This window comes from Dromaius novaehollandiae, chromosome 1 (assembly GCF_036370855.1).
Source record: "Dromaius novaehollandiae isolate bDroNov1 chromosome 1, bDroNov1.hap1, whole genome shotgun sequence".
Lineage (NCBI taxonomy): Eukaryota > Metazoa > Chordata > Aves > Casuariiformes > Dromaiidae > Dromaius > Dromaius novaehollandiae.
Window position 1 is genome coordinate 41,123,281 of NC_088098.1, and position 15,916 is coordinate 41,139,196.

At 37.0% G+C, this 15,916-nt stretch overlaps 1 protein-coding gene across 1 annotated transcript in view; it reads right to left on the reverse strand.

Moving 5' to 3' along the window:
• The window catches only part of LIN7A (lin-7 homolog A, crumbs cell polarity complex component), a 49,448-nt gene that overhangs the window by 29,176 nt on the left and 4,356 nt on the right, over nucleotides 1-15,916 (reverse strand). Inside the window, exon 2 of the mRNA XM_026100369.2 lies at nucleotides 427-545. Within this exon, the coding sequence (XP_025956154.1) occupies nucleotides 427-545 (119 nt within the window). The remainder of the gene's footprint in view (nucleotides 1-426; nucleotides 546-15,916) is intronic.

Sequence of the window (15,916 nt, forward strand, 5' to 3'; positions counted from 1 at the left end):
CATTTGTTTTTCATGGCATTCTGATTTTATCAGCCTATCCATATCACACACCTGAGTTCAAAGAAGATGCACTTAAGTTTGCACTGACCCAACCTGGCATATCCCCAGATCCCAGCACAGTGCCCAACAGGTTAGCACAGACCCTGAAAGAGCATGAACAGAATACCAAAGTACTAATTAATCACCCCTTCTCCTTAGCAAGGCTAATTGCCTCAGGCTTGATGCCTTGCTGATGCAGCTGTTCTGTTTCTGCTTTTCCGTAACTTCAGTATTTTGCGCTGTAGTAGACAGTCAGTTAGAGACACATCTCAGATCCATCATCCTTTATACAAGGTACTCCCCTTCTCCAGCACTGAAAAGCAAGTCTACTTTTTCTTTTAGAATTATGGGTGTTCTGAGCAGTAGCTAAAAATCTCAATTCCATACCTCTCTGATAGCTGTACAAAACTCACTCTGCAGCACTTTCTTTAGGGACTGTAGCTTGTGTACTGGTACTTCTCCAGATTCTTGCAGTTTCTCCAGTAATTCAATTGCTCTTGCCACATCTGAGTGGAAAACAATAGGAATAAAGATCAGTATAAACAAAAGTTGTAAATGGAACAGTGACTAATAAATGACTAAAAGGGGCCCAGTGATGATCATTCAGAATAAGCTTTAAAATTAGCTTTAGCAATACCTACTGTATTCATCCTTGTGTCATACCAGCCTCAGATATACACCAATACTGCTGTTCAGTCCTTAAATATGGACAAACTGTGCATGTATATGTACAGACACACACACAAATGTATATTCCGAGTTGTAAACATTTTTGGAAGCTACTAGTTCAAAGCAGCTAATCTACATCAGTAAACCTAAAATATTTCTTAATTTTCTGCATAAGAGAAGGTTGCACAGAAATAGCATGGGGCCTACTTTCAGAAAGTCTGAAAGAATTAAGCTGATCCCTTATATAAGCACACTCAGGATGACAAAGCCTAATAAAAATATTTGATCTTTTCCTCATAAAAATATTTGATCTTTTTCTCTCATAAACCTAAGTCTAAATATCAATTATTGATAGAGAAAATCTTCCAGAGGAAAGTAAAAATCTGCTAGGGAAGAAAAGAAAATCTGCGAGAGAAGAGGAAATGTGTAAGGCTCTTGCCTTGCCTCTGGAGACACAAGTTAAATTTCATGACATGATGCATAAATCCTGTATAACACAGGGAAATGCATGGAGCAGTATTTCAGCGACCTAAACTCTCCTTAAGCACCTGTCTACTGTCAAGGGCAAGATCTAGATGTCTCTGAAGAGCAGTCCAGAGGGCTGAAGTGAGTACCCATTGTGAGTGGCAAGTGTGAATCCGGTCCAGTTGAATACAGCCCTTATGTATTATTAACATATAATCTCACGCTCACGACATTTTTCATCTGTAAAAAAGTTCCTACATTATTGCTAAGATATGTGCATTAAAAAAAAAAAAAGAAAACATGAGATATCTGACGATCTTTTATGGCTAGGGAACACAGGGGCACAAAAAATACTGGACCGTTTCAAGATCGACTTTATGCAGGCTAGCCAGGTCAAGCAAGGGAGGCACTGACTTGCTTGCAAGAGTGAACTGAGCGAGATACATCCTAGTCCGTGCTCAGAATGGTAAGAGCTTAACACAGGGCTTTCTCCTGCTATGTCGTTTAATGCTACATTGCAGCTTTCTGGCAAATTTGCTGATACAGTTGAACCTGGCAAAGCTGTTGTCTTCACTGGGTGGTCATTTTCACATACTCTAGTGTATTTTGCATATCTACCAGAGCCACTACCGGCCAATTATACCACTCCACTAAAAGTAGGTCTGCATCATGGTGACTAAATTCATGCATAGTACTAAATGATAAAACAATATTTGAGGCATTTTAATCCTGATTTAACTGCACTAAAAAGAAATAAGACATCACCCTCCAACTGCACAACTCCAGAAAGATTATAATGACTAGAAGTAACCTTGTATAACCCTACTTTCCAATGACAAGATTGTAATGTTTGTGACTGGGAGATTATGCTAATTGAAACAGTTCTTACAATCCTTGCCTTGTAGTTGAGCTATAGTGACCAGACATCTTATATAACCAAGACATGAGAAGCTTTCTGGAAATGTAAAAAAGATGGTATACATGAGCTGCAATAGAAATAAAAGCATAATCATACATTTGTATTTATAACAAAATAATTATTATCCACCTGCATCCGTGCTAGGAAACAAGATGATGATGCCTGAAAGAGCTTATGATTTAAGTTAAAAGAGGCAAGAAAGCTCAGAAAGATAATAGTACCATGTTGGTCAGCCCGATAGGCTATGCCATAGTAAATTAACAACCAAATAATTCTCAGCTTTTTTATAGCCATCTGTCAAAAGACAGCTCTAAATGTGAGAGGCAGCATGGCAGAAAGCATGCAGTATTCCTTTGAAAACTTCAAAGGTGATAGCCAAAGAGTGATGTGAGAATTAATCATTGAATGAAAAATGATAAATATGGTGTAGACAAGTTGTGAAGGATTTTGAAAATCAAGATCAGCAGCTTAGGTTTAATGCAATATGGAGAAACTATCCAAAAAACAGCTTAATAATGCAAGAGAAGGGTTGACATGCTCTAGAAATTTGAGAAAGGAGCTTTGCAGAAGTATTTTGGGTGGCTATGAGTGAAGCAAGACCATGTCTAAAGCCAAAGAAAGGTATGCTGAATAATTAGGATTCAAAGTCATGACAGCTTGGAGATGAGTTTGCTGGATCTTTGAGTAAGTCCACACTCCAAAAGGGGCACCAGGGAAACAGGTAATGGAACAGACATTAAGGATGAACAGCTCTACTTTAGTTATGTCCACTTAAGATGACAGTTAATAGTGCATTTACACTTATATTTTAGTTCATACCACAAGCATGCTTTGGAAGTGAATCTTCAAACTGTTTTCACTTACTGAGCTTTGGTTTGCATCACAGAGCAGTCCTGGAGCTCATGAACTGGATGGACTCCTTTCAGTGGAAACTAATCCTACACATGTGCTCCAAGGGTGTACATAATGCACTTCAACTGCTAGTGGGCATTCAGTCCATGTTATTAGATCAAAGATAGTCTGAAACAATCCCTCTCCCTGCCACACAATGCACGCAATGTCCTCAGCACCACCTGTTTTGCTTTGCTGACGTGCTCTTATTCCTCCACTCCTCACTACCTCCTTGTAAAGGCACAGCTGAAGTCTTTCATAAGGGATCATCTGAGAGATGCGTATACAGAGAGAGCAGTTGGAAGGTGTCCTTGCAAAAAGAAGAGATGATGTGGAGGTGTATCAAGGAAGATCCTTGTAAAGCACTTGCTAAACTGATGATCAGAAAACTAAGAGGATACCTGGGAAAGAATAAGGTCATGGAAACCAAGGGAGAATGATATTTTAGAGACAAGAATACAACCAATGGCAGCTAATAGGCCAAAGACGGCAGTTCAGAGATTTAAGTAAGAAGGGGTAAGTAGACGCTTCAGCAAGAACAGTTTGCAAAGGAGTGCAAAGGAATGGCGACACATTAAGTAAAGCATGATGCAACAGGCAAATATGGTTTCTAATGTTCTTGGTAACAGTAAGGTCATGATGAACTTAAAACAAAACTATCTAATCATTTACCTTGGAATTTCTTTTATAAAGGTTGTATCTTCCACCCAAGCAAAAAGGATTTGCAGTTACTTAAATTTAAATTCACACTTCCCAGTCATTAGTACCAGCTGGTACAAACTGATATGTCAGACAGCACAAAGCAGTTAGATGTCTTCTGAGGAAGCTTCAACAGTCTACCACAATATATCAGTCGAGGCCTCTCAAATTAATGTGATATGTGAAAGCTGTTCAGATACTCTAAATTAAACAGGTGGCTGTTCTGGTCCTTGTTCAGACAAGTTTAGAACTGTCTTTCGCTATTACCAATTGTATTTGTAGCAGGTCAGTGCAAAAGATGACTGAGTAGTTACTGCTTTACAGTCATCTAGGAGTTTCATCTCCATATCTGTAAATTCCGTGAAGCTTTCCACATTGGCTGTTTTCCTGAACTGAAGTATATTCAATGAAAGATTCGTCCTTATTGAGAAATCTGTTTCTGATCCAGAAGGGACCACAGATAACTTTAGGTAGATTCATCAAGCAGAAGGAGTTAAGTATACATCTAAATATTTCCCTAAGGCATGGATCAGACTCTAGTGCATAATCAATTGCTTCTAAAGAGAAGACTGTTACAATACATATGGTAAATTCATATTCCATTCCAGAAGTCTGGCATGAAATCAATGGGAGTTTAGTATGTAGATTCATGTGTAAAACTTGGCACTTTGCCAAAACCAGATTACTTAGTTTTGTGATTAAGTGGTTTGCAGTAAACAAAAATCGGAATAGCCCAAGAGCATTCTAATTTTCCACATTTCCAGACTCATTCAATATGCTAACATGCATGAATGCTGTTATCCAAGTTCTTGCTTTGATTTATTATTCACCTATCATATCTGCTAACAATAGGGGGATTCTTTCAGAGGTTTCTTTCTCTTGTCAAAATTATGCCCACAGCTTGACCCAATTTGGCAATGACTTGTGGAACACTGCTCACAGTAGACAAAATATAGAATGATAAAAAGCACCATGGGATAAAATTACAGAATGAACACGAAGCATGTGGTCAGGGCCAAAGCTGTTTGTTACAAGCTGACGTTCTGTCAGAAACAAAATATAGCTGTTTGTGTGGAACAAAGAAGAAGATTTTGAGCAGGCTAAAAATACATAAACATGAATGTATAAAATATGACCTCGTGAAATAGGCTGTATTTCTTTTCATTAATAACTCTGAAGGGGAGCCTTGAATGAACAATTGTCTTAGGACAAGTTGAAAAGTGAAATATATCCATGCAGAAGAATTTAGGTGACCATTTACACAAGGTGAGTTCCAGCTAAAACTGAAGTGAGTGCTTGCACAAAGAAGTGATGTGACTGGCAATGAGAAAGATTTCAAAGTTAAATTGAAAAAACAGCATACAGCAGGGAATCCACCCCTGTAAGCCAATTAGAGTACTGCCATGTATTTCAGAAGGACTAGTATTCCTCTGTCGGGATACTTTTCTTTGCCCCAAATCCTCTTTTGATTGTGAACTGGTATTAAGTAATTAGCTTTGTTTGTAGAAGTTACCACCAAGGAATAGTTCTTAAATACCATTTTCTTACAAACTGTGGAAAGTGCAAATTCATAAACAGTTTTGTATGTGTGTATATATGTGTACACACACACACACACTTATAAAATAATCCTGGAATGATGTTAAAAACAGTTAAGTTAGATGTAGCTAAGGAAAAGTAAACACAGCAGCCTCTCTCTATTTCTGATTTTTCTTTCCTTTACCCAAAGATTTTTTTTAAACAAAACATCGTTTTCCCAAACTTACAAACACTTTCCACAATATGAACTCCATTATATTAACAATAAATTAATGCTACTGTGACTGAAATCTATTCTCATTTCCCCCATTCATATCCCACAGATATCAGTGGGAATTTTGTGTAAAGATGGGGATAGATTTATGCCTTCTCTATTCTCTGATGCGCAAAATTTAAAAGGAGTATGCACTTGTTTTTCCCCTTATTATATCCAACTCTAACCACACCTTTTTTACCTTTTACCACTTTCTTCTGATTTCCTCATACATCTATATGATTCCTTTCTCTCCCATTCTGTTTAACATTTGCTTCCCTTTTTGTCTTTTCATTGTCATGCTTGCCTACAGCATTTCAGGAAATAATAATGTTTCAGCATCATAGGTCACATTATCAGTGAAACATAGAAAAGGCAGGGGAAAACAGAGGGAACACAGTTTATCAAGTGTGTTCATCAAAAGAAATGCATGGCTTTCTGAAGAAAAATCTTATTTCAAGTGTTCTTTTTACATTTTTATTTGAATGCATTTTCGTTTGCATTCCTAGTGGGAACACAAGCAGGAGGTTACTATACAAAGCTTAAGAAGGAGAGAAATTACTCAAACATAGAACTAGCAAGATACCATACTGCGATAAAACTGGAGCATTCGCATGCAACACTAAATGAAATAGAATTATGTATACACAGCCATACAGCACACTGTAACTAAAAAGAAAGGTCATCTTGCCTAGTTATCACTTTGTTCTTCATCCCTTTGTTCTGTTATTACATATTGTCTTCACTTGCTGATTTGTTTTCAAATACTTTGCAATATACAATGTGGACTGATCTAAGTTTAATTTGCTTGATGTTTTGAAAAATAAATGTTATTCCCAGTATTCTGCAATTAAGCAACTAGTTGCTGTACACTTTGAAGTTTATAACTCCAAAGCAAATTATGAAGCTATACATTACAAAAAGAATATTGGCTGGTCTGAACTTGATAGTCCTTTCACAACTCTGTTACAAGTGAGTAGACTGGGTTCTAGCACTTTATGAAGGCTGTCCAGTCTGTGGTTTCGTTATGGTAAATTCTGGGCAGTGCTTAAGTTCATTTCAATTTAGTCAAATGGGTTAAAAAGTATTAGAAAAAACACAGAAAATGATTTTAGCATACTAAATGCTTTGTGTTTACTATCAGAGTAACTCTTGAAAAGGAATATACTTGCATTTTTTACACTGTGAAATGTGAAAACTACTGTATATCTACTAGCATCTAATCCACCTCTCTTGTCCTAGTCTGAGATTGAGTTAACTGTTGGTTTGCAGTCCTTAAAATAAATATTTTACCCTCTGATTTAAGAGACAACTGAAATAGTAACTACAATGCTTTTTAATACTAGTTGTGGGCTTAAATCATATTGCTATTGTTCCCAAAGCCAAAATACGGTGATCACTTGTTTATTAACAACTTATTAAGAGAACAGATTTCTCATCTTTCTGAGGTCTTTCTACTGCCTCACTCATGTTAACTCTGGAGAAATTCACTGAGTTGAAACTGAATTAGTATGTCAGTTATTAGGAAAAGTAGATGTGTTGAATAAACACCATCCTTTGGTACTCAAAGAAGTGAAACACTACAATAAGTGACAGCAAGGCTATTCAGTAAGTCTTTAAAATATTCACTAGGTTCACCAGGTCATTACATAAAAATAATCCTGGCAATTTTCATGCTCTATTCAGTTGTGCCTGAAGACCTTTAATCAGGCTGAAGGTGAAGCATTTGTGTGACCTAACAGCTCCTTATACCTCTCAGTAGTTTTTTATTCCTCTAATGCCTTTGTTCAGTTTTTTTCCTTTACAGCTCATGCGAATACATTCCAGAATTCTTAATATTATCCTGTCAGTTTTTAATCATAATGATGAAAGCCTACATAGAATGCTTTATTATATTTAGCAATCTTCTCCAAACCCAATTAAATGACAGCAGGTAATCAATGGCTGAGCAATTAAGATTCTGTAGTGATTAGAAGAGTTCATTCACAATTCATAGCCAGTAACTCTAATACATTATGTCAAACTCATAATCTGTGTGACTTTTTTGTTAAAGCATGAGCTTTGAAAGATTTTCAGTGTGAATCTTTTGAAAATTCTCTGTACTCCCAGAGCTCTGCTGCCATTTGCTGCTTTGTATCGCATGACACTTCCTGCTCAAGTCAAATACCAGACTGTCCAACACGCTTTCATTCATCTCTTTGGTTCGTTACCAACAGCAGTGCTCTCCTGAAACACAATAGCTCTTCTGTTAATTTAATACGTTTATCTAATTTAATCTGGAGAGTTCAGAAAAAAAATCAAGGCAGAGAGCAGCCTCTTCTGGCCCTTTATCTTGATATGGCTGTCTTGCACAAAATTTCATGCTAATCAGTAAGCGTAAAGGTGTACTTAACCACGGTGAATCAGACTCCATGATGTGCTGGGAGAAATGAGCTAAGCTGCTAGAAAACAGCAATATTATTCAACACTCCAGAGTGTATATCTGAGTTTTATTCAAATTAATTATAGCAAGAATAATAATATCAACACTTTCATATTCTAGTTTAAATGACATGGGTAGCAGTTATGGATTTAATGAAGTATACTCTATACTCCTGTAGTTAAACATTACTATGAAAACACAAACAAATATAACAAAGAACATCCACATAAAGCTCTCATGATTAATCTTGTGGTGAGGGACTCATCTCACTGCACTTGATGTAGACATCTACACCTCAGCTACTCACCCTAGGCTGCCGCCTTTATAGTCAATGAACAAAAACAGACGCTTTCAGGCTGCAGTTCATCTGACCTATTTTAGATGAGATGAATCACACTCTGGGAGTGCCTGTTCTCTTTGCTGATTATAAAGGGAGACTAGATGATTAGCTCAGATGCAAATGGCTACATCCTACATAGTAGACATCTACATTGGTCATAAGCCCACTCTTACTGTCCAGATAAATATCCAATGACTAATGCAAGTTTACCTTTATGCAGTCCCAGAGACAACGTACTTCAGAACAGTCACATTTGACAAGAATAGTGTCATTAGCAGGCTGATACATTTGTGTATCTAAAGCTTTTAAAAATGCCTTCATAAAAGATTATCTGGAGTCTTTTCGTAATGTATGAGAAAAGTCAACCATGGAGTAATACTGGGTATACCTGTGTCTGTCTCATTTTGCCTGATGTTTTAAGTCTGCTCCTAATGATGTTGGTGGAATCTCCCCATGGGTTTCTACATACATTCCAGCACTGCCTGGGGCATGCTCCTTTGCTTTGGTTAGTCGTTAGGCTGTGTTTTGGTATAAATAATATATTTCTGTGTTTGAGCAGCACCCAGGTTCTGTCTCCCTCCAGCATCTTAGGCACACTATGGCCTTAGAAGTTCTCTGCTTCACTTCCTTTCTCAGAAATAGGGCTTGTGACCCAGCTGCTATACACCCCACGCCAGTGTTAAACACCATGAGTCTTCCCAGTAGCTTTGGCATGCTGTCTCCTAAGACAGCATATTTAGAGTAAATAGCTCTCCAGGAACACCTGAATATTACAGTAAACTTTGAGACATTTTGCAAATAACTTATAAAAAGGACACATTTTATTCACATGGAAAACAGTGTCAAAACAGCGTCACCCATGATTCAAATACTCACAGCGAATTGTGCGCAGATCCCTCCACTCAGTATTCTCAACATTACAAAAGCCCTTTAGGGTTCTATTCAGCAATTTTAGTCACTTTAGCTCAGTTTCAGGCATACTGTCTTTGCTCCTAAACACTCTGCTTCACTTGCTGAAGTTCAACACTCAATAAGTTCCTTTAATTCAAAAAATACACTCCTCTATGTTCTCTGAACCTCACAGAGTTTCAGTAACACCTATACCCCCAAGTTTTAACTCATGACTTCTATTTTTCTCTTCAGCTAGGGATTTTTCATATCCTTAGGCCTACCATGAAGGCCAGCTGGGAGAACTGGATTTGTTTTACCTTGGTCAATCTTCTTAGCATACTCATTAGTCTATACAAATTCGTTCCTCAATTGTTATGTTTCATCACATAACCAATGTGCATCATGGTAGGACTTTTGTCAGCAATTTTCAGATTTTGTTCTCATTTTTTGTGAGCTGTATCTATAGAGTTCCTAAAACTAATAAGAATTCATCAGATACTTTGAGAAAATAGCTAGGTATGGTCACACATTCCATTTTTGCTTTTTAAAGGAAAAACAACAACAACAAAAATATCACAAAACAGTGAAGATTAGATTAATACATATTTCAGGATTGTTTCTACATGATGAGTTTCACTGGCTTAATTCTAGGCCTGAAGAGTAATAGTGCAAGTCAGAAGTTTCAAAGATGGGCATTTAAAATTAATCTTAGAAGCAGATCATTTTTAAACACTGATTTAATTTGTATTCTTCTCATTTATTAGTTCCACTCCAATTTCTAAAGAAATCAGGGTGAGGAGGTGCATAAGTGTGAGCTGCCAGTTTGCAAATTTTCACCAGATTTTGCCATCTGTGAGAGACTAAGAAGTTACAGATATACCAACCCTTTTAGTTTGACCGCACCGACTGCTTTTGGATAGAAGATATTGAATGTAACATCATTGTGAAAACAAGATAACAAATTATTGTTTAAAGGAAAAGATTTTTAAAAAAAAGGACCATGAAATCTCTTGTATTCAAAAATACAGTACTTCGAATGTCATAATTTTCCCCCTGCATTAGTTATGGATAAATGGGAGGAGAGAGTAAAATGCTTTTTTCTTTTGGAAATCGCTTTGACTTTATGTTTCTTAATCACACCTGCTCTTCACGATCATAACTATGTTTTGTAGCTTGCCCCTCACAGGGAAACTGAACAGAACAGACATGATTCTGGTGCTTTTGCTTGAACCTGGCTTCAAGGAAGTAAGTTCCTACAAGCTGAGCACATGAAAGCAAGGTAACCGTACACCGCCTCCTGTAGACAGAAGCCTTGATAACTCTCCGCCAGCCTCTAAAACTCATCTGTCTCCTGATCACAACCTCACTTGCTCATGTAGCACAGTTTCCACCTCAGCAGAAACTGCTAATCATGCTGAAGTAGGAGGCTGCTTTAAACACCAGACAAAAGTACACTATACACCTTGCTGAAGCTGCAAACTTAAACACTTTACATGTTCTGAGCCTAGATTAAAAGGAAAAAGGCTGATGCATTAACATACCCTAAGGATCTTACTTGCTGAATGGAACATAACCTTCGTGTTTTAAACTACAAGTCGACAGAGAAAACTATTAAATCACAGAATTACAAATTTTACTTAGAGAAGCAGAAAATAAAAATAATTATCATGAACAAGGTGTCTGAACAAACAGGATGAAGAACAGCATTCTCTCCTTCCCCTTGCTAAGCGAAGGCACTTCTCTGTCTGTCCTACATGCAGATCAAAAAACAAAAAGTATTGCCCATATGACCATTCGCATGCATTTTCCACACTGATACTTTCAGTGTCTGTTTTCAGTTTGCATCAGACAGATTTTTGTTGGCAGGGTAGAAAACAGAAACAAGGGAAAAAAGGCACCAACAGGTGTCTCGCAAAGCGGGGTAGGGTCAACTTAGGGATGCTAATTCTCCTTCTCAACAGGCACGGTGTTTCAGCCAAAGCAGTAACTCTCACTTTCTTCTCTGCTCATATGTCATTACTAGAGTCTCCTGCTGCCTGCTCCTGCTCTTATCTCTCCGGCTAATCTTAATCTTAAAGCTTTTTCTTTTCATACTAGAAAGAGCAGAAAGGATAGCTGTGGGCTACTGGCAACTGTACATTGTTACAATACAAATTGTCACTTTAAATTTAGCATAACGATTTTATCTTCTGTTTTTCTAGGTGGTATAAGGTCCCAGCAAGACAACAGAGAGAAGATGGCAGTGGTGGAATATAATGGATGCGATGCAATCATTACGTACACATACCTAATACAACTTTCTCTGTAGGCTCAGGCAACAACCGACTTAAAATTATTCTCTCTTCAGTTATAGTTGTGTTAAGGACATTACTTTTTGTAGGTTGAAACTGTCTGGTAGCTGACTATGTACTAACCATTTCTCAGGAATGCAAAAACCTGTTCTTTGAAGGTATGCATGCATAAAGCTGCAATGGCAAGAAGAGGGCAATGCAAATAAGATCCTTTATTAACACAGCCCTGCAAAACTAGGCAGGACAGATACATTGCTGGTGGATCTCAATAACTGACCACAGTTAATTTTCCACTTGGAAACTTAATTAAAAGTAGAGCCTTTCTTCTGTAAATACAAACTTCAAAGAAAAGCGTCACTATCCGGAACTGCTGTGGCAACTCATGAATACAACTTTGAAAGGGAAAACCCCTGTAAGAAATAGAGCTCACTGTCACCTTGCAATGCTGTTGCTTGGTGTCCTCTGTGTTGAATGATGCTGAGAACAGGAGCAGGGGCAATGGGACTCATCTCAAGCTGCAGTCTGATTTCACAAGGTATCTACCTAAGATACGAGAAGCACACTCACCTGGCGTGTTTTGAAATGGTTTCACTATCAGGAAGCAAAACGTATTGAATACATTAGTATAAATTCCACAGCCATTACCACTGTGTTACAAGACTATCAGGCTACAGAGCGAATGAGACATATATGTAAAACAATCTCTTTTCCCACAGACTGTTTCCACAGGTGCATAGAATTTAAGGCCATCATGCCCTGATAAAGTTTCTTTAGTTGGCGCTGCATAACAAAGAATACAGCATACTATCCTTTATACCTGTGCTGATGCAGTGAGTAGTGTTTGACAAAAACACTTCTCCTCTATCTATTGAAGAGATGTCAGTAAATAAATTTCTGAAGGTTAAAACTGTTGCTGACGGTCTAATTTAGGCCATGGTCATCCATCTAATCTGTTTTGAGTGCATTCTTCTCCAGTGCTTAACTGATTGCAGAGGGATTGATACCTTAAGGTCTATGATTTATTGGGTTTTTTTCGGAAAACATGGTTAAAAATAAAATTAAAGAGTTAGTGGATGTGGAGGATCAGTATTTACACTGGGGCTTCTATTAAAAAGAACTAGCAAAAATGAAATTTTGGTTCAGAAGAAATAAAGAGCGAGCAATACCCTTCCTTACACAATAATCCATATTTATACAGGCACAATTAAAATTAATGCTTTGATGCTCTGGTTATTTGTGGATACTTCATCATTCCATATTTTAAATAATAGAGAACCATCCTTCTCTGATCTCTTCTGGAAACCAAGCTTTCTAATCAATGTTTTCCTTCTTTCTTTAGGATTATCTACAGAGTGGCACTCAGGCAACAAACAACTCATTATGAGGAGCAGTATGCATTTCCTGGTAATTTAGCAGAATTACATTTGAGAAGTTTGGGTTTTTTAATCATTCTGTTTTGGATCCCACTTAAAATACATACCTGCATTTCCCTCTGCATTTAACATATCTAAGATCTGAATTTCTAGTTTAAATACTCAGAAAAACAGTATTAACATGTCAACGTGTATTTCTGGATCGAATCTTCTGATCTGAATAGAGAATTAACATTTGAATGTTTCTCACTCAGAGGCTGAATGTCCAGCAAATATCTCAAAAGAAGATTAAGCAGACTTAGATTAACCTAGAAAATGCTCGGATTTATACCTACATGTACAGTTTACAGCACATTAGTACATTTGACTTTTAAAAAGCCAAATGCGCATGAAATTTATCATGTGAAACAAATTAACTGTGCATGAGAGAAGATAGATCTACAAATTGTCAGCTAAGTGGTTTCAAAACACTGTTTGCCTTTGCTTGGTTTTCTCTTAAATCCTCAACTTCTAATTAACAATGTTTCTAATAAGTCATTAACATCAATAGTTTTACTTGATTCAGATTTCAAATCCCAGTGTACTACTTGCAAGAGCATCCCTTTGTATCTCAGTTACAAATACAAGCTTTTGGTTGTCTATGTATCATTTTCTGCTTGCACGAGTGTCATCCACGCTAAGCAGACATGTGCATGCATGTATTAAGAAATGGGTAACTGAAAGGACAAATCATCCTCTGCACAAACTGGATGGCTTCACTAATTTGTTACTTTTTTTTTTTTACTTTTTGTCTGATAACTTCATTAGAGGGGTCCAACTCAAGTGACAGGATGGAGTTAAGCAAATTGTTTAGTTGCAATTATATTAAGAGGCTAATCCATTTTTTCTTTAGTTACACAAATGTCTCACAGATAGCAGTGTGAAACTGAAGTTTGCAGGATCCAGTACAGGCATGTTATTTATGAAACAAATCCTTCCCTTTTAATATAATCTGCAGATAGAGAGTATATATTTGCTATATGTAAAAATAACAACCCTTATGTTTCCTAATCATTAACACTCTTATCTTGCAACTTGTTGCAAATGGTGAATACTGCACCTGCTCAGTCTTGTCAAAGACTGCATCTACTCCATCAAGTTTCAGGAGTAAGTTGCTTTAAAAGAATGAGAAGCAGAATATATATATGCAAGTTCAGTTTGCCTCCTTGTTCCATACAGGATAAATTCAGATAGGTTAAAATGATTATTTCATTGCAAACATGTCAACAGAATTTTTTTGAGCTTGACATACCAAGAGGCATGCAGGCTCCCTGCAGAGGCACCTGTTAACCATGGGCACTGTTTGCCTTGTTTTGGCAAAGGTTTGTTTCACAAACATTTCCTTACTGTGAACAAAGTTTCTGCAGAGATACACTGTACTGTTAATTTTGTGTTTCCAAAGTAAACATGACTGGAAATTTAAGATATGCCCCTCTATACTTCACAAGGGTGACAATGTTAAAAAATGTCACTAGTTTTTAAGACCTTTCCATGTGTTTGTGTGGTGTGAACCACAAAGGTGTGCTGTTATGAAGAAAGGCAGAGCCAGAGGTCAGTTGTGCCTGGTGCACATTGAAGATGATACAATGAACTTTCATTTATTTTCATTTGCTGTGCAGTGACCAAGCTCAATTGCCATTTCTGTAACATCATGAGCTGCTTTGGGCAGGAGGACAGAGTCATCTCCATGATAGCAAAGCCAGCCAAACCGATATATGTCAGAGGGAACCTTACTTAACCTAGGTGCTTCCAGCGTTTCACACAACTCCTCTTAGTCATATACTTCAGCACCTCTTTCAATTCAGGCTTGTGCTGACAGAGATATTTAAGTTGGATATATGCATTTAATTTTTCAAATTATATATTTTTACATCACTCATAACAATCAAAGATGACATCTAGGTAGTTATTTCCTCTTATCCTAGCTCCAGGGCTACAGGAGACACTATTAAACTGCGACTAAAAACTACTGAGCATTTAAATTGCACAGATCTTCAGAAAACATACTTATTCATAACCCATAAATCACTAGCTCAATCCACTGACCTTAATCCATCTCTTCATAAAAATACAACTAAAAATGAAATTAATATTAACACAATGATGTAAAACAAAAAATACATTTCAGTCTGTGACCAGAATTGTCACTTTTTTCTGTTCCTGCAGATTCAAACACAGGCCTTTCTTTTTTCTTGGAAGAATGAATTTGGTCATTTACATGTCATGAGTGGGTATATCATACAGAGAAATGTTAAATTTAAAGTGTGTGGCACTTGCAGAAGTATTTTTTACTATTTTAACATGCTAAGCTCAAGAGCAATAAAGAAATCTCTATGACAGTTAGATACACTTTGCAGAAAGTCATGCAAGGGAGCAGCATAACCGCTTAACACTGTTTTGAAGAGCTTAACTGCAGTGTAAAAGATATTTGGCCTTATTCTGCACCTCTGTCAAGAAGTATATTTCACACTTTATATATTTTTCCCATGACTATATATATTGTATTAATATATGTACAGTTCAGAGCAACTCATATTCAATCAAATTTCTATTATATACACATATGGGCAAAGACAGGGAAAAAATCCCCACTTACGTAAGCTATGAGAATATAATGACAAAAAATGAAATGAAGATGAGAGAAGAAAGGAAGGGAGAATACTCTGGCAAATGTGCATTAATGGTCAGCCATCCTCTAGTATCACATTCAATAGAGTATGTCTACCACCTCTTACAGCAAATGGTAATTCCATACATGTTCTTATTATTATTTACCTTCACTGAACATGGTGCTGTATAATAGATTTTCAGTAAGTTCTGGCATACCCTTTCCATTGGAAAATTATTTGATTGAATTCAGAAAGAACCAACAGAGATTAGTTACGAGGTGGCTCAACAGCCAGAAGTCTTTCTGGTTTCTTAGGACAGATTCGAAAGCAAGAGAGACTCTGTCAATATTTTTGGTTTATTTTAATGATCTGAGTGATCTTAAACTAAAGCCATCTCACATTGCTCCCCATCTGCCTCCTGTATATCCAACAGCTCTGACCTTGCTGTGATGCTTCGTAAGCACTACGATATCAACA